General features: G+C 57.1%; 2 protein-coding genes across 3 annotated transcripts; one reads left to right on the top strand and one right to left on the bottom strand.

The window, feature by feature from the left end:
• The first annotated feature begins 21 nt into the window (after positions 1 to 21).
• BACE1 (beta-secretase 1) lies at positions 22 to 9,187 on the top strand. 2 transcript variants are annotated; one of them, XM_083368738.1, is made up of 9 exons: positions 22 to 2,424; positions 3,350 to 3,438; positions 3,595 to 3,811; positions 4,304 to 4,441; positions 4,739 to 4,873; positions 5,095 to 5,196; positions 5,518 to 5,667; positions 7,863 to 8,034; positions 8,439 to 9,187. In XM_083368738.1, exons 1-9 carry the CDS (start codon positions 1,612 to 1,614, stop codon positions 8,642 to 8,644), a joined length of 2,022 nt encoding a protein of 673 aa, XP_083224864.1. In that variant the 5' UTR covers positions 22 to 1,611; the 3' UTR covers positions 8,645 to 9,187. The 2 variants fall into 2 exon arrangements, with proteins under 2 accessions (XP_083224864.1, XP_083224863.1); XM_083368737.1 differs by having other exon boundaries at positions 8,434 to 9,187.
• Positions 9,188 to 11,249: 2,062 nt separating this feature from the next.
• RNF214 (ring finger protein 214) lies at positions 11,250 to 17,239 on the bottom strand. Its single transcript, XM_083368734.1, has 15 exons — positions 17,091 to 17,239; positions 16,068 to 16,563; positions 15,650 to 15,709; positions 15,279 to 15,419; positions 14,879 to 15,018; positions 14,456 to 14,524; positions 14,163 to 14,259; positions 13,861 to 13,949; positions 13,318 to 13,408; positions 12,948 to 13,046; positions 12,488 to 12,861; positions 12,080 to 12,218; positions 11,860 to 11,967; positions 11,659 to 11,754; positions 11,250 to 11,489 (listed from the first exon to the last, which is right to left on the bottom strand). Exons 1-15 carry the CDS (start codon positions 17,156 to 17,158, stop codon positions 11,424 to 11,426), a joined length of 2,133 nt encoding a protein of 710 aa, XP_083224860.1. The 5' UTR covers positions 17,159 to 17,239; the 3' UTR covers positions 11,250 to 11,423.
• Between the last annotated feature and the right edge of the window lie 53 nt (positions 17,240 to 17,292).

The raw sequence follows: 17,292 nt of genomic DNA, 5'->3' as shown, positions 1-17,292 counted from the left end.
GCCAGGCAAATTGGCTTTAACCAGCTGCCTGTAACATCCATGGCAAACTTCAATACCCTTCCTGGCTTCTTTTGAGCCTGCTGCTTGGAAAATGTTTCCTGTCACCCAGAGAAGAAGGGGACAATCTGAGGCCTCGTCTTATGGGAGGAAAAAGTTGAGACATTAGTGCAATGAAAGTGATGGCTAAAAGCCAATCTGTAGTTCACGCAAGAGCCAATAAACAGTGCAGGGCCAAGGAAAGTGGAAACGTATCCCTTTATTTCTGATCAGAAGCAAAGGGGCTACCAGGAGCCCTGAGCAAGACAGGTGTTCTATTTTTATAACCTGGTACAGGAAATTCAAAATGGCAGCACAATGATTGGTTGCAAATTTCATATGGCACGTGTATAAGCAATGATGTTCAGTGTGGAATAACGTGCACAAGTCTTCCTGTCCAGGTGTTCTTAGCATGATCTGTACCACATAAACCCCTGCTTGCTCCTCATCCCAAACTGACACAGGAGGCTAGGTACTGTTCTAACGGCATCCTGTAACTAGTTGTGATTTCTCTGTAGGGTCTGCTTTCAGCAATGCTTGCCAAGCGTGCAGATCTTGTTCTGATCTAGCTAAGCTACTGGCAGCTTCCTCTTCTGAGTTTCCATGCAGACGGGATGAAAGGAGACGGAGAATAACTGAAAATATGTTCCTTTTAAATGAAGCGCTTTCAAGGTTGGAGTCTCAGGCCCTCAACAGCAAACCGTTCAACAAGTCCCAAGATGGCCCAAATATGGAGCTTATTGAAGAGATCCAGTTTAAGAACAGCTTGCAATGGGAAATGAAAGATTCTGTGGGGGAAGACTGGGAAGCAAAGCCAGTGCAGAAGCTGAGCATTTTAGATTAGTCTGGCAGCCGGCCAGCCAGCGCTTCATGCAGTAATGTGGAGAAGTTCTTCTGACCATCAAACTAACGTGGCTGTTTCTTGGGCAAATGTGTTCAAAATTCATTTTTTAAATGTGGTGGTGGTGGTACTTTATAGCTCGGTTTGCTCCAGGAGCTCAAGGCAAGTACAGGATACTCCCAGACTCTGGGACTTCTGGCTTTGTGCTTCCGCTTAGGGGTCAGTGTCGATAACTGACCTCAGTGGGACCAGTGGCGTTTGGCGGGAGGGCCTCCTGCGAAAGGCGTTCAGGTGACCCAAGGCCAGGTTGCCCACTGCCGGTCACTTTTCCGTCCTCCTCTGAGACATGGGACAGCAGGGCTGCCTCTCAATCTGCGCCAAGACACAGCTGCCTTTGCAGCTGGCTGATGCAGCTGCCATCAGAGAGGAGCTCCAGGGTCCCTGCCCTCTGCTGATCACCCCTGTGCTGCACCCGAGGCAGCCGCCCAGCGAAGGATCCCACGCCGAACCCAGCGGTTGTATTGTCCCAGGACATTGGACATGGGAAAGCCGGGGCCACGGTTCACCTGAGCCAAGCACTCATTTGAGGCGAAGGGCCTGCCTTTGTACCGGCTGGCGGACCTGCTGCCTGTGATGGGCCTTATTAAGCTGCGCTGGACCTCCGAGCCGCGTCCAGAACCCCTCCGGGCCTGAAAGGGGGAGGCGGAGGGAGGGCTAACCGGCTTTCTCCGCGGATGTTTCATCCACTTACGGGATGCACGAAACCACGGAAGCAGCAGAGCCGGGAGGACGAGGCGGCGGCGGCTTCTTCCGCTGCCGAGAAGCCGGGACATCTTCGCCCGTCCGTCGCGGCGCTTCTCCCCCGGCAGGCCGCTTCCCCCGTGGGCCCCGAGAAGGGCCCTTTCCGGACCGCCAGAGCAAAAGCGTCGGCCCCACCGGCAGAGGGTAGAAGAAACGGGGCTGAGGCCTCCACCCTGCCGTCCCAGCGCGGCCCCTCCCATCGCCGCGGCCCGGCTGCGAGCGCCGAGCGGAGGAGCTTGAACAGCCGCCTCCGCCCCGCGCTCCTCCTCCCGCCGCCTGCGCAGAGGCGCCTCCTCCGCCCCCGGGCCCGGACTACAGCTCCCGGCGAGCTCCGGCAGAGGAAAGCTCGGCCGCCGCCGCCGCCGCCGCCTTTCCGCCCGCGGGCCCGCCGACTCCTCCGCCCCGCCGCGCCGTCGGCAGCCGCCGGAGATGCCGCTGTAAAGCCGCCGCCGGTCCGCAGAGGCGCCCCGATGTCTCCGGCGCTGCTGGCGCTCTGGCTGTGGCTGGGCTCGGCCGGGGCGCGCGGCCTCGGAGGCGCCCCGGCGGGGCCGGCCGGGCTCCGGTTGCCGCTGCGCAGCGCGCTGCCCGGGACGCCGGCGGCGGAAGGGCGGGCGCGGCGCTCGGCCGGCGAGCGGGAGCAACCCCGCAGCAGCAGCGGCAGCTTCGTGGCCATGGTGGACAACCTGCGCGGCAAGTCCGGGCAGGGCTACTACGTGGAGATGACGGTGGGCAGCCCCCCGCAGAAGGTGAGCGGCTCCGCGGTGGCGGCTTCCCGGGCTCCGCTGTGCCGCTGGGGGAGCGGAGGGCGCCGGGCGCCTCTCCTCGCCTGTCCGCTTCTCTTGCGCGGCCTGCGGTGGCTACCGGCTCCGAGGGGCCCTGCCGCCCGCGGTGGCTGCCCCCGATTCCGGATCCCTAGGAGCGTCATCCTGGCCCGTAGAAAGCGGCGGGGCGAGTCCAGGTTGCTCCGGAAAGCCCTATCCCGGCTCCCAAGTTGCAAGAGAAGCTCTCTTCTGCGCAGCATCCGGAAGGGCTCCGCCCTTTGGGGCCTCCGATCCTCCAGGCCCCATGGCCCCGGAGATCCGATGCCAGCAGGCCTTTGCAGGTCGGGAGGACCTCGAATTGGGCGAGATGCAGTAGGAGGGTCACCGTTTCTGCCACCTTCTGTGCCCTGCTTGGGGCGGTGTTGGTGTGGCTTCTTTCCAGAACTGCCTACTGGAGATGTGCAAATTGTGGGCGATCTAGCAGTTGCACACAGCTTAGATTTGACCTTGGTCGGGGAGAGGCTCACCTGAGCTGCTTGGCTCAGGGCTGTCGCTGAGGGCAACTGTGCATTTTGTTGACCATCGTGTTCCTTCCTCTCAAGCTGGGGTCTACAGCAGAAAATCCAGAAGAGCCATAGTGGCCTTGGGCTTCACCACGGGCCCTTGCTGCAAAAAATGATAACAGAAAAAAGCCGTAACTCATCTCTTATTGGGGTGGCTGGTATCAGCACACAGAGAACCTCTCTGCTTCCTCTAGAGCACGTCTCCTGGGCTAGTCAGAACTATAGATGTAGCCACCGCATCTGGAAACCAATGCAGTCTGGTCAAATGTGGGGTGGGGGTACAGAGACATTCTCCAATATTTTGTGTGAAGTGGATTCAGCCTCCTTCGGGCTCTTCTCTCTTCCAGCTGAATATCCTGGTGGACACTGGAAGCAGCAACTTTGCCGTGGGTGCAGCCCCTCATCAGTTTCTGCAGCGATACTACCAGTGCCAGCTGTGAGTAGGCAAGGGCGGTGAGGTGAGCTGCTCAGAGAGGAGAGGGGGCCTCACTTGAGAGCTCCCCAGCTTGCTTTCAGCAAGACATTGCAAGAGTCAGGGGGGATGTGGCACCGCGGAGGGTGAGCCCTGACTTTCTACTCGTGTTTGTTGTAGCTCCAGCACCTATCGGGACCTGCGGAAGGGAGTCTACGTGCCCTACACACAAGGGAAATGGGAGGGAGAGCTGGGCACTGACTTGGTGGCCATCCCTCATGGCCCAAATGTCACGGTCCGTGCCAACATTGCTGCCATCATCAAGTCGGACAAGTTCTTTATCAATGGCTCCAACTGGGAAGGCATTCTGGGCTTGGCATATGCCGAAATTGCCCGGGTGAGCTTCTTTTACCCTTCTGTGCATCGCTCAAGCTTCATTTCATGCAAATGGCGCAGCTCATTCCCTCTTTTCTTGAGCAGGAGACTGGCTGGTTGCTTTGGGCCTTAATGAGGAGAGACTGTTCTAACACAAATTTAACCCTTTCCAAGCTAGTCCCCAGCCGTCTCTAGGGCACAGCCCTGCCCTTTGGACTTAAGTGTGCTGAGCCGTCTCAGCGAAGGCCCTAGCTTGAAGCAGCTGCAGCACTGCTGTCCAGATCAGGAAGATGGTTAAAGCCCCCCAGCCCTCCCTGTGCCCCTCCGTCCTCCAGATCTTTTACAGCAATGCTTCCCTTAATTCGTGGCCAATTAGGAATTCTGGGAGATACACTCCCAATATGTTGCTGGGGGGGGCAATTGGAGAAGTCAGCCTTGACACGATGCTTCTTTTCAGCTGAGTGAGGATGCCCAACCACACTGTTGGCATGCCTCTCTTTCTTTCTCCCACCAGCCAGACAACAGCCTGGAGCCCTTCTTTGACTCACTGGTGAAGCAAACGCAGGTGGCCAACATCTTCTCCCTGCAGCTGTGCGGCACCAGCTTCCCGACCAATGATTCGGAGACCCTGGCATCCGTGGGGGGCAGCATGGTGAGGGCATGCGGTCAAGAAGCCTCACCCCTCTTTTGTTTGCAGAGAGTGGCTCCCTATTATAGCATCATGACCTTTAAATGACCTCAATAAACTAAGAGACTCAGAATGAGAGTGCAAAATGTTTATGTTTAGAGATGCCTACAGCCAAGGCCCTGTTTCTTCCCCCAAATGGGTCAGCTTGTGCCTGTACCCAAAGAAGGGGGCTTGCAAGAGGCAGCTGCTCCTGATGTAGGCCAGTCTCCAGCCACATTCTGGGTGGCCTAATAGTTCCTCTGTTCTTCCCTTTCCTCACAGATCATTGGGGGCATCGACCAGGCCCTCTACAGGGGCAACATCTGGTACACCCCTATCCGGAAAGAATGGTACTATGAGGTTGTCATAGTCAAGATGGAGATCAATGGGCAGGATCTCCAGATGGACTGCAAGGAGGTGAAGGGGCTGCTGGGGGGAGGGGAGTTGGCACAGGCACTCCAGGCTGACTTGCTCAGGCTCAGCTGGATGGTGGAAGGAGTAGCGGCACCGCGACGGCCTTTCCTCCCTCAGAGAGTGCCCTGCTGCCTCCCGAGCAGCTTTCCTGACCTGCTCAGGCCGGGTGGGCCCCTGCACCAATATGGAACCAGCACCTGAATTGTGACCCCCCCCTTCCCCAGTACAATTACGACAAGAGCATTGTGGACAGCGGCACCACCAACCTTCGGCTGCCCAAGAAGGTCTTTGAGGAGGCAGTGAAGTCCATCAAGACAGCTTCCTCGGTGAGAGAAGCCTGTGAGCGGACGGGATCATTTGTGGGCAGGGATCTCCTCTCCCGCTTGAGAAGCCAGCATCCCCCAAGAGGCAGGGTAGCCCAACAGTGATTTGGGCTTTGTCAGGGGAGGGTGGGAGGGACTGTCCTTGGTCGCTGTTAGAACCAGCCTGTAAGATTCTGCAGCTGGGGAAGCGATGGAAAGTGAGGGGACAAGTCTTTTGGTGTGGAACCTGAAATAGCTTCAACTTCAGGAAGTCTGTTGCCTTTTCGGCCTCTGCTGGAGGCTACCTTTTGCTGAGCAGTTTCTGTTGTGGCTCCCTCACTACAGACAGAGAAGTTCCCGGATGGCTTCTGGCTGGGGGAGCAGCTGGTTTGCTGGCAAGTGGGAACGACCCCTTGGAACATCTTCCCGGTCATCTCTCTTTACTTGATGGGAGAGGCCACCAACCATTCCTTCCGGATCAGCATCCTGCCCCAGGTGGGTGCCAGCTTCTCAGCAGTCAGAGTAGGGGGAAGGGTCTGTTTGGAGGGGCCATATCGGCAGAGGGGGAGGAGGAGACTGGTGGGGACCCAGAAGGAAGGTCAGTTGAGAATATTGGTGGTAGAAACCAGGTCTTTGGGCAGCCTGGGAAAAAGGGCCAATCTTTCAGGACTTGAACTTTGCCCAGGTATTTGTTATGGCGTGGAGCATGTCAGCCTTTGTGCTGAGAATGTGCAGCTTTTCTCAACTACTGAAATACAGAATTGTCCGTTCTTTTCAAAAGCACATTTTAAGCGGTATCAGAAGCTTAGTGTTAAGAACTCAGAGGCTGAGCAAGAGAGCCCAGGGCACCTGTAGCATTACAGGTAATCCTCAACTTACAGTGGTAATTGGGATGGGAATTTCCATCGCTAAGTGACATCATTGCTTAGCAACGGCAATTCCTGTAGTCCTGCTTGTACTCAGAAACCAAACCACACTGAACCCCACGGTAGTTAGGTGAACCAACCTCCCGTTGGCTTCCCACAACTAAAGTCAATGGGGAAACCAGCAGGAGGTTGCAAGTCCCAGGCTGGCAAGCAGGTAAGTGGCTGCTGCTGAGTGGGAGAGCGAGTAAGGGGGTGGATGAGGCACAGGGAAGCACAGCATTTGTTGGGCAGGGTATATGAGAGGCACAAGGCGATCTCGGAGGGTCTGGGTGGGTGGGTGGGTCTTGTGGATGGAGACTTCACTTAGCGACTTTGACCTTCCTTGGCGGCTTCCCCATTAACTTTCTGGGGAAGCCAGCTGCAACTGGTAATCAGGGCATTGAAAGAGATCCTAAGTGTGAGCCAGTTGCTAAACAGCCAGATCTTAATCATGTGACTCTGGGGTGCTGGGATGGCTGTAACTCCCAAGGACCAGTCATAACTACCATTCATTCATTGTAACTTTGAATGGTCACTGAAAGAATGGTCATAAGTCAAGGACTACTGCATTTCATTTTGCACAATAGCAATACTATAATACTGACATAAGAAAAGTTCAAAATAGGGACTTTTAACACATTGGGAAGACAGTATTGGCCAAACCGTTGATTGGCCCACTTAAATGCTGGATTTGCTTTTCCTTGGGGCAGAGTAACCCTTCTGTCCCTCCCTGATAAGGCTACTAATTAAGCATGTAAAACTTTCTAGCTGATTTATCTGCAGCAAGAAAAGGGGAGCTCCTACACTCTAAGTAATCTGTTTCCAACACGTCAGCCTTGTTTCCCCTGCTGTCCTGGTTTGGGACAGTCCTTGTCATTTGATAAGGCTACTCCGTGGCCTTGCGAGATGAGAGGCTGGAGGACGAGAAGCCCAAAGGGAAAACAGCTAAGAACAGCAGTGAGCGAAAGGCCAAAGGCCTTTTCCACACAAAATGGAGCTCCTCTGGCTAAAACTAGCTATACCAGTCCTACAATGGCACTTTGTTTAAAAAAAATGCATCAGATCTTTTCAGGCAGTAAATTTGATTCATAGGTTAATTTCTGAGCTTGACTTTGCTTAACTTTTCCTGGCAAGCCGGAAAGAAAAATGCAGCAGGGATCAAAAACAAGAAGAGTTGTCATTCTCATTATGGTTCATGGGCCAGACTGCACTTGGAATAGGTAGCCCAGTTTGGGCCACCCTATTTTAGGAAGGAATTGAAAAACCCTGAAGCAAATCAGAGGTTAGCAACCAAGAGGACAAGGGCCTCAGACAGGAAACACAGGAGAAGTTCACGACATGGGAGGTGCTTAGCCTGGAAGAGAAATTTGTGTGTCTCCAAATATCTCGGGGTCTGTTGTGTAGAAGACAGGAAAATGAGCACAGAGAACAGTTTTGAGTTGGCTGTCAGAAAAAAATGCAACAGACATCTTTGGGAAGAGATTGATTTCCTTGGGCCTGATGCCCACTTTTCAGGATGCCAGAAGAGTGGAATTCTGCATCTGGTAGGGCGTTGGACTACGTGAGCTCCCAAGGTCCTTCCAGTTCTGTTGAAGAAATGGTTGGACTTCATTTCATCCAGCTTAATGCAGGAACATGTGAAATGATGAACACCTCAAAGGCAGAGTGTGCGCTTGGCTTTCCTCCTGGGAATGCTAAACTCTGCTGCCCCTTTGACCTGGAGAGGCAGGACAGCATTTCTCAGGACTCAGCGTGGCCTCATGTCTTTGTTGCCTCTTCTCTCAGCAATACCTACGGCCTGTTGAGGACGTGGCAACCTCCCAGGACGAGTGCTACAAGTTTGCCGTCTCCCAGTCCTCCACCGGCACCGTCATGGGGGCTGTGATCATGGAGGGCTTCTACGTGGTCTTTGACCGGGCTCAGAAGCGCATTGGCTTTGCTGTCAGCACTTGCCATGGTAGGTCTCAGAGCAGGGAGGGGGGCAAGTGCTGCCAGCAGTCTCATCTGCTGCTTCCCAGACCTGAACAGCCTCCTAGCCCCCGCAGGTGACCTCCAGGGCCATGAAAACAGAGCTTGGATTCAGCCCCTTCAGGTATTCTCGTTGGCCGGTTGTGAAGTGGTTCATCGGTCCTCCAACATGTCTGGAGCAGCCCTTCTCCCCGGGCCTCTGTGTTACCAGACCCCCACCTTTCGAGACTCAGCTGGCTTCTGCCTGGCCTTCCCCAAACATCAGCTGGTCACGTTTGTCTCATTCCTCTGCCATCCCTGGCCTGGTGCTTGGCCCAGGTTGAGATGGGCCCTCAGTCAGGCCCCTGTAGTCAGGCCTCGCCTCTTCCCCTTCTGTTCCCGTGTTCAGTGCAGGATGCATTCCGGACGGCCTCGGTGGACGGGCCTTTCCTGCACCCCAACATGGAGGACTGTGGCTACAACATCCCCCAGACGGACGAGTCGACTCTGATGACCATCGCATACATCATGGCAGCCATTTGCGCTCTCTTCATGCTTCCTCTCTGCCTGATGGTCTCGCAGTGGCGCTGCCTGCGCTGTCTCCGCCGTGGTCACGATGACTTCGCTGATGACATTTCCCTGCTCAAGTGAGCGCTGCCCTCCCCCCCTGCCCATAGCCCATGCTGGCAACATGGCTGGGCATGGGCACCTGGACCATCGTCCCCTCCCCTAACGCTGCTGTGGCCTTTGCCTTCTCCATGCGGACAGCTGCTGTTGCTGGGATCACTCAGCTGCCGCCCAGGGCCCACCACAACTACCAGCCTCCAGCCCATGGTGGGCAGAGAGGCTGGCAGGGCCAATTGTGGCAGAAGAGCCGTTGATTCCACTGGTGCCCCAGGAGTTCCACAACCAGCACAAGCAGCGGGCAGACGGACTGGCTGGGTCCTGCCATCTCTCCGGAAAACAACTTTTCTCCCATTGTGTTGAGTTTGCCAGCGACAGTGACTGCTGCAGTTTGTGCATCATGGAAGTGCTAGAGGAAAGGGGTGGGGCTTCTGAGCAGTGCTTCTTTGTAATTTATTAAGGATGTGCGTGTGCTTGTTTCTCAATTTCAATAGTAATGAAACTGAAGGGGGGTTGCCATGCCCCACTTTCGGAGTCTTCAGGCGCCTGCTTGGAACTTATGTCTGGTGACACCATTTCAAGGTCACCTCTTCCCCTCCCCCCATGCCTGCTGGGACAGGGATCAGCTCAAGATGAGGGACCCACTGAATTGGCGAAGGGGTTACTGGAGGTTTTCTGGTGTGGAATGAGGCTAGATGGCTGTAGAAACCTGAATTCCAGGATTCCAGAAGGATTTATGGCTGTAATAGGAACAGCTGCCTGGGGGTGGGGAGAGGTTATTGTGCTGCCCTTCCTCCCTGGGAAGGATCCAGTGGGCTCCCCTCCTCCAGACAAGTTCTGCTAGGGAGGCCCCATGAGCTGGCCATTAGGTCAAAGCGCCAGGCCCCGGATTTTGTGTGTGTGTGTGTGTGTGTGAGAGAGAGAGAGAGAGAGAGATGGAACTCTCCCATTGGCAGAGCCCCTGCGAGTCTGTCCTCCCATCCACGAGACCCCTGATGCCAGCCTCCTGCCCGGCTCTCTTGGATGCCAAGCAAGCTGAATGTGTGGCCTGGTTCTGGCATTTCTTCCTCACCCTTCTGCGGGTCTGGCCCAGCTTTTTTCCTCCCGTCCTCTGCCCAGGAGGATGGGAAGATTCAGAGGGTTTGAGGCCGAAGCAGCTCTGTTGCCAGTTTGGGCACTCAGTGGCCTTGCGGAGTTTGAGGGCATCAGAGGCTACCGGGGAATGGATAGAGAGACGTCTTTCCTCAGTAGCCTGCAGCTGACCTGCCAAGGAGCTGCTGGCCCTTCCCCAGGCTCTGTGGCGGCAACTTAGCTGTGGGCGCCCAAATAGCTGCCCCTCCGCCAAACAGGAGCCCCTGGGCAGCTGGACTCTGATCCCTGCTCTGGGGCCTCTGCTGAGCAACACGTGGAGGGTCAGGTAGTACTGGAGCAGGGCAGGGCCCAGACTCCTCAGTAGCAGAGGCAGCTCTCCTGCAGTGGTCTAGGCTTGCCGCTTGAGGGGGTTGGGCTAGTTGACCTCCAAGGTCCTTTCCAACTTCTGTTATTCTGCAGTGTGGTGTTTCCTTTGCAACGGACAGAAGTGGATGAGGAGTTACAGTTCCCTGTGTTGTGAGAACCCCCCTCCTTTCCCTGGCCCCTGGCTGTGGTCTGCCTGAGAGGAGCAGAGAGCTGTAGGACTGGGGACCTCTGTCCTCTGGGCAGGGATTTGGCATGGAAAGCCTTGGGAGGCCAACAGGGCACAGAGATTTCACTGGGTCTCGGCTGCTGTGAATGGAAGGCTCCTTGGGAGACCCCCAGCACCGACGCTGGCCATGGGAGACGGGGATAGTTGCAGTCAATGTGCTTGTACAATATTTTAAATGTTGTACATTTGATGTACAATGTAAATATTTGTAATATTGGCTCCCCAATCTTTCAAATGCAAAAGAAGGAACAAGCTAGAAAACCTTTTAATTGTGTTTTGGTAAATGCAAGTTTGTTTGGTCTGGTTTTATGGGTTTTATGCTGCCCATAGGGACAGGTAGGACAGGATAGGAGATGTGTTTCCCTCCCGTGAGGGCCATTTGTGTGGAGCCAAATTGTGGTAAAATTAGTGTCTCCCAGGGGACAAGTCCCACTCAGTACTGACCAGGACCCTACTTGCTGGAATTTGCCCACCATAGCTATGCATTTTCAGTATGCCTCACATCAGAGGATGCCTTCACAATGAGGGAGTTTCCCCCTCCATTGCTAAGAAACTTAAGCCATAACCCCCCCTAGTCAGATGCTCATGCAGGCTCACCCGCTACCATTAATTCATGGGATGGGTGCCATGCAATCCAAGCCAGAATGCAGCCCCAGGGGCCCTCACAGCCAGCGCCATGGGCCCTTGGCCATCTTAATTCTGAGGGCAGGGAAGAATCCCACAGGCCCTGTCCCGATCCAAGCGTCCACGAGAGCATTGGCAGCAGAGAAGGCCATGCCACTCTCACTCTGCAGAGCCATGGACTTCCTCAGGCTGCATCCCCACAGCAGAGGAAAAATACTCCAGTTCTCACACCACCTTCCGCAGCAGAGCCGTGGTCCTTCTGAAGTAGGGAAAGGAGGGTCCTGCCCAACTACTGCATCATATACACATTTTATTATGAACTGGTATGGATGTGAACTTTCTATACACACATTCCCTATAGAATAAAAATGTACAGGTGTATACACTGCCATATAAATACAGAGCAATAGAAACACAAGGCGCAAGGCCCCTCGGAAGCCACCTCCGCCTCTCCGCTTCAGCCGGGGTCATTTCAGGGTGGGGCAGAAGGGACAGGCGTCATTTGTGTTCGTCTGAGCCCAGAACTTAATGCACTGCAAGGAAACAAGGGCTGCCCTTCAGCTCCAGGGGAAGGGAGCACTGTAAACCACTGCCCTTCGAACAGTCCTCCTCCTGACTTCATCTCTACCCAGAAGCCCAAGGAGTACCTGTGATGCTCTCTACACCCACCCACCCCGCTCGGAGGTCCCATCAGCCCCTCACCTCCTTGTGTAGCACATGTGAACAGGCCATGGGGTGCAGGTCACTGGGTGGGACCAGCTTCTGGCACATCAGACACAATTTGCAGGTCACAGGTGCCTGGGAGAGAAACAAAGCAGAGAGGCATGAAGCCCAGGCAAGGGATGGGACGGGTCTCCCCCAACATATGGGTTGAGCAAACTCAGAAGACCCCACTGGACTCACCTGTGGCGGCGTCCCAGAGTAGGAGACCTGTGCAGGCGGCAAGAACATAGGGTTGCTGATCTGAGGCAATGGACCAGGGAACAAGGGGGAGCACATCCGGCTATGGGGCTGCGGAAGAGGAAAGCAGACCCATTAGACTGAGTCTGAGCCAAACTCAACCCCACCGCTTGCCTTCAGCCTCGTAATGCTTAGAACGCCCAAGGCTTGCCGGCCAGCTCACCTGGGTGCCAACAGCTGCCACTCGTTCCTGCTGCTCTGCCACTTTGGCTGCCACAAGCTGGCTCAACTCTTCCATGGTGAGTCCCGCCAAGGTCCTTCGAGCTGCTTTGATCTGCTGGAGGACATTGGTCAGCTGGGCCCTGCAAAGAAAAGAGGCGAGGGGAGGGCTCAGCAGGGGCACAAGCCAGCCCAGCAGAGTCCCCCCCCCCCGGCTTTCTTCTCCCATGGGCCACTGGCCGCAAACAGACCTTGCACCAGCCCACCAGCCAGTGGGTGAAGGCTGGAAGGTCCGCTCTGCCAGAGAGCCTCTGTGTGACGCCAGGTTGTTCCATCAGTCTGAGCCTGGATGCATCCCAGGGCAGCCTGCTAGGGCAGACAGGGGGCCCTCGCCCTGGGGGCTGCTACTCACTTATTACACTGAGGAAAGCGCGTCATCAACTTTTCCAGGATCTTCTCCAGCTTGTCCACAGGAGGGGGTCTATGGAAGTCAGATGGGGTCTTGACTCCACCCAGGCCTGGGGGGGGAGGCAGCGAGGGCCCAGGTGCCCCATGGGAACCAACCAGGGAAGAGAGGCAGGGACTGCTCCGCTCCTGGGCTGCAGGCAAAGTCGGCGAAGGCTGACTGGGCCTGGCGATGAGGCTGGGGTTCAGCAGGGGGAAGGAGAGCACCCGGGGGTCAGCGCTGGGCATGACCATCGGGGGCATGGAAACTGTCCCGATGGGAAAGGGCAGCTGGGGGGCGAGAGAAGACTTGGCCTGGAAAGGAGGCAGCAGAAAGTCTGTCTGAGGAAAGGAGGAAGAAGGCTGTTAGTCCGGCGCCTGATAGCGGACATGGTCCTGATACCAGCCTTCTGCATTGCCTGGCTCACCTCCAATGGGGGCGGGGGCAGAGGGGGTGTGGGGATCTGTGGGAGACTGCTCAACTTGGCCCCATTCCGGACCAGCTGGATGTGGTCGTTGAACTTGTCCTAGAAGACAGATGTGCATTGAGCAAGGTGGGCGCAAGCAGGGTGGGAGGCACAACACTCCTGGAGAAAAGCTCCAGCAGCACCTCAAAAAGGGGGCACCCCACAAATCTTTTTCTCCTGAGGCCTTCCAGCTTCATCCTGAGAAAGTACCTCTGGCAATCTCCGAGCCCACAAAGCCTCAATGGCAGCAGCCCTGGGATGCCTCCCGTCACCCTGAGGGGCACAAGCACTGCTCCACTGAGGGAAAGGGGGGGGGGACTTCTGCACTTACACGGACGCTCTCCTTGGTCATCCGTATTTTGTTCAGCCTGGTCTCCCACTCCTGCTTTGGCCGGATTGTCTCCAGCGTAGGGGGTGCTGACCTATGTGCAAGAGATGCCAAGGGGTGAAGAGTTCTGCCCTGAGCTCAAAAAGCACCAAGACTCCCCCAGCTGAAGGGGAGAAGCCTCCTCTTCGTCCCCTTCCCTGAGTCTTTTAAGCCCAAGGTATCGAGCGGCACCCTCAGTCACAGAAGGACAAGTGTGACGTCACGGGGCCGGCAACAAGGCCTGCCGGAAACAGGAGAGCGGGAGAGCAGTCACAGGCAGGGCTGAGCTTCCCAGTGGGAGTGTCGCCACGAGCCTGACAGGAGCGAGCCCCCCCCCCCAAAACCTCAAGCTTGTACTACGGGCCTCCTCTTGAAGACGGCATCGTCCCTTTCTCCCCAAAGGTGGCTGATGCAGGCCGCCCGCTGGCCTCCAAGGTCAGGATGCCCCCACCGCCCCACCGATTGGTGCCTTCTCTGCCCACTGAGCCTGCCTGCGGCCATGCTCACTTGAGGTAGGTGAGGTGCAGCTCAGCTTCTTTCTCGGCTTCTTCTAGCTTCAGCACCAGGAGCTCCTTTCGGCTCTCCAGAGATAGGATCTGAGAAAGGGAGGGGGTGGGGGCAACCTGTTTATGCCGTCTGGCGTGTCCGAGTGGGCAGTGAAAGCGCAGGTCACAGTACCTTCCCCCCAGCCACTTTGCATCTAGCGCCACACCAGTCTCATGGGTGCTGCCGAAGTAACACCTGGAGAGGGGCCGTGTCCTGCCCACCGATGCAAAGAGCCTCCAGAGGAGGCTTAGCCCCCCCCCCACCTCTGCTTTCCAGGCCCGCTCCGTCTCCTCCAAGATTGACTGGTTGATGTCACTCTGCTGGTTCTTCAGCTTGCCCAGCTCCAGTTCCCATGCTTCCCTGCAGAGCAAGCAGAGATGCTCGCTGAACGAAGGGGCCTGCCAGAAGCCCTGGAGGAGCTACCCTCTAGCCACCCAGCTTTTCCAGCTGGCAAAAGTAGGAAGAGGCCTCAGGGACAGTGTGGACGAGCCCCTTCCCCTCCTTTCCATTTGAGGTGATGCTCAGGGCGATGCATAAGCTCCCTCCCCCAGCTTACTTCTCCTCTGCCTGTTCAGCAATCAACGAAACAATCTTGTTCTCCTTCTCTTCTTGCTCCTTCAAAAGCCTGGGGGGAGGCAGGGAGGGAGAGGAGGGCAGCCCAGTGAATGCTTTGGGCTCAAGACTCCCAGGAGAGCAGCTGTACTATACAACCGGAAGCCAAAGGGGTCCGGACTAAAGGCATCAATGCTGCAGATTTGCAAACATGCACAAATGGCTTGGAGGCCCAGCACGTTGAATCTGGGCTGCTTCCACACGATAATGTGGACCTCCTGAATTGCTGACTCCAAAGGCCTGCGGGAGAACTGTAGGCCTAGATGCAGCTCCATCCCCACCTTGCTCTGCTCGCCTGTATCCGTGACCTGCTGCCCCCTTCTTAATCAGCTTTCTGAACAGGCCAGCAGCTGGCACCTTGAAATACCTCCGGCCTTTCTCACAGAGCTTCTCAATTTCTGCCTTCAGGTCCTGCTCCTTTTGCAAAAACTCCTTCTTTTCCTTCTCCATCTTCTTCCTGGTTTCTTTCCGCTTAACGGTCACATCCTGAATGGCCTTCAAGATCTCCTAACACAGAAAACAACCAGTAGCATGTTCTCAGAATTCTCAACGTGCTGTGAAAGTTCAAGACGCTTTGCCTGGGCTCAGCAATCTTCAACTGATAATCCACTCAGCTGTTCTCAGCTGGTGTCAGACGGAATTCCAGAAGTCCCACACAATTTTCCGCCAAGCAGCATCACTTCCTCCTTCCCTGGTGCCCCCCTGGTTTCAGCCTGGCACTCCCTGATTTGCCACTGTAGACCGGGTGGAGGCAGCGTTGAGCTCACCTGGTGATTCTTCATTTCTTCTTCCCTGCGCTGTTGCAGATGTTGGAGCTGCACCTGCAGCTGGTTCTCCACCTGCCTCTGCTTGTCGAGGACTTCTTGGTATCGCTCCTTCAACGAAGCTCTCTCAGACATCATCTTGTCCTATTGGGCAGCAAGAGAGAGGTTTCAATTCTCTGGGCCACCTTCAAAAGACAAAGCCTTAAGCCAGCACAGCCAACGCACCCTGGCTGGAAGAAGACCCTGATTAGGTAGGATGCCAGGCAGAACAGCTCGACAAGTGGAGAGCATAAAGCGCTCCCTTCTCCACATGATGAACACTGTGCATTTCAGTCACAGCCCCACCACTACCGGAAGAGGAATCCCATACTTACCAGGTTCTTCTCGATGTCCAGATCGGTGTTGGCTGCCAAGTCAGCCGTCCTGAAATCAGTCTGCAAAGGGAGAAGAGGATTTTGTCTGTCAGCAACCAGAGGAGGAAACACAACTTTCTCTGACTCCCACCATTTCTGCCGAGCACCTGTGGTCAAGTGGCAACACAAAGGTTTGGGCCCTGGCTGGTGGTCCAGCTGCAGCCTTGTCCCCTATCCCAACGCTAACTGAAGCAGAAAAAAGGCCTCAGACACCTGCTCACATTGTCTTTCTCTTCCAGAGGCAAGGAAACCACCCATGTTTTGCCCGCTTCTCTTTGTTGCATTTCACGCAGGACCAGGCCCCTTATGAGGGCCCCAAGCCTCCCCTCCCAGTCCCACTTCCTACTGGGAAGGTTGAGCAAAGCATCCACTCCCTGACCTGAACTGCAATGTTTTGGGACGGTTTTGCAGCCCCATCGTCTTCCTGTCCCTGGCTCTTCATGCCCAGAGAGGCTGCCAGGCGCACATCTTCCAAATCAGGGCAGCCATTTTGCCGCCTTCCGTGCTGCAAGATCCAAGACCCCAGCTCAGCCTTGGAGCAGTCCATGTCCACGGAGTGGGCTGTCTGTGGAAGCAGCGGGGCCGTGGGTGGATTTTCCGCACGCGGGGAGGCTCCCTTTTCTCCCACAGCCTTGTCCAGATCAGGCAAGGAGGGCGCCTCACTTGAGGGGCTGGCGGGAGGAGGCAAGTCAGCAGCCTCGGGCAACGCAGACTCCTCTTCCTCTTGCGGGGCTGTGGGAACAGGCGAGGAGGAGGAGGAGGAGCAGGAGGACGGAGCGTCCGGGTCCTTGGGGTCCCTTCCAGTTTCCTCTTCGGGGGGCTCCTGCTCCCGCAGCCGGCTGGGCTTGGCAGGATCCGGCGGGAGGCAGCTGCTTCTGTGCGCAGGAAGGTCGCCGGGGCCCAGCAAGGCAGCGCGGGGGGTGGAGGGAGAGAGAACGGGTCAACGCGCCGGATACCTTTTCTGCAGACGCCTGGCCAAAGCGGCTCGGCTCGGGGCACCGCACGCGGCTCCGTCCTGGGCAAACCGCCCGCCCGCGGTGGGGGCCGGGCCGAGCCACCCCCGGGCCTCCGGCCCTGCCCGGATCGGGTCCGGGAAAGGCGGCGAGCGTGCTGCCGCAGAGACGGAGCAGCCGGCGGCCTCCCGCAGTCACGGCGACCGCCTTCCCGCCCGGCCCCGCCGCTTCCCCCGAAGGCCGCCGGGAGCTCCGCTTGGCCTTCCCCGGACGAGAAGCGAGCGGAGCGGGCGGCCCGAGAAGCCGCCGCCGCCGCCGCTCTGCCCCTCGGAGAGCAGGGACCCTCCGGGCGCAGCCACCCCCGCCCCTCCGACTACGCGCCGCCCGTCCCCCGCAGGGCCCTCTCCAGGGCGACGCGGCACGCCGCTCCCCGCTCTCGCCCGGCCTACCTGGCGGCGGCGGCGCCGGGGTCTGCGCGGGGGGGCTCCGCGTCCGCGGGGGCCTTCGCCTCGGCCATGGCCGCCTCTTCCGACGCCGTCGCCCGGGCCGAGGGGCGCCCCTCCGGCCGCGGGACCCTCGCCCGCCACGCCGCGCCCCGCCCGACCTAAGGCCGCCTCGGCGCGGCCTGCTCTTCCTGCCGCCGGGCGACGC

This window comes from Vipera ursinii, assembly GCF_947247035.1.
Source record: "Vipera ursinii genome assembly, chromosome: 8".
In the NCBI taxonomy this organism is placed as follows: Eukaryota; Metazoa; Chordata; class Lepidosauria; order Squamata; family Viperidae; genus Vipera; species Vipera ursinii.
The sequence above is the reverse complement of the archived record's forward strand: the minus strand, read 5'-3'. Positions and strand labels throughout refer to the sequence as shown.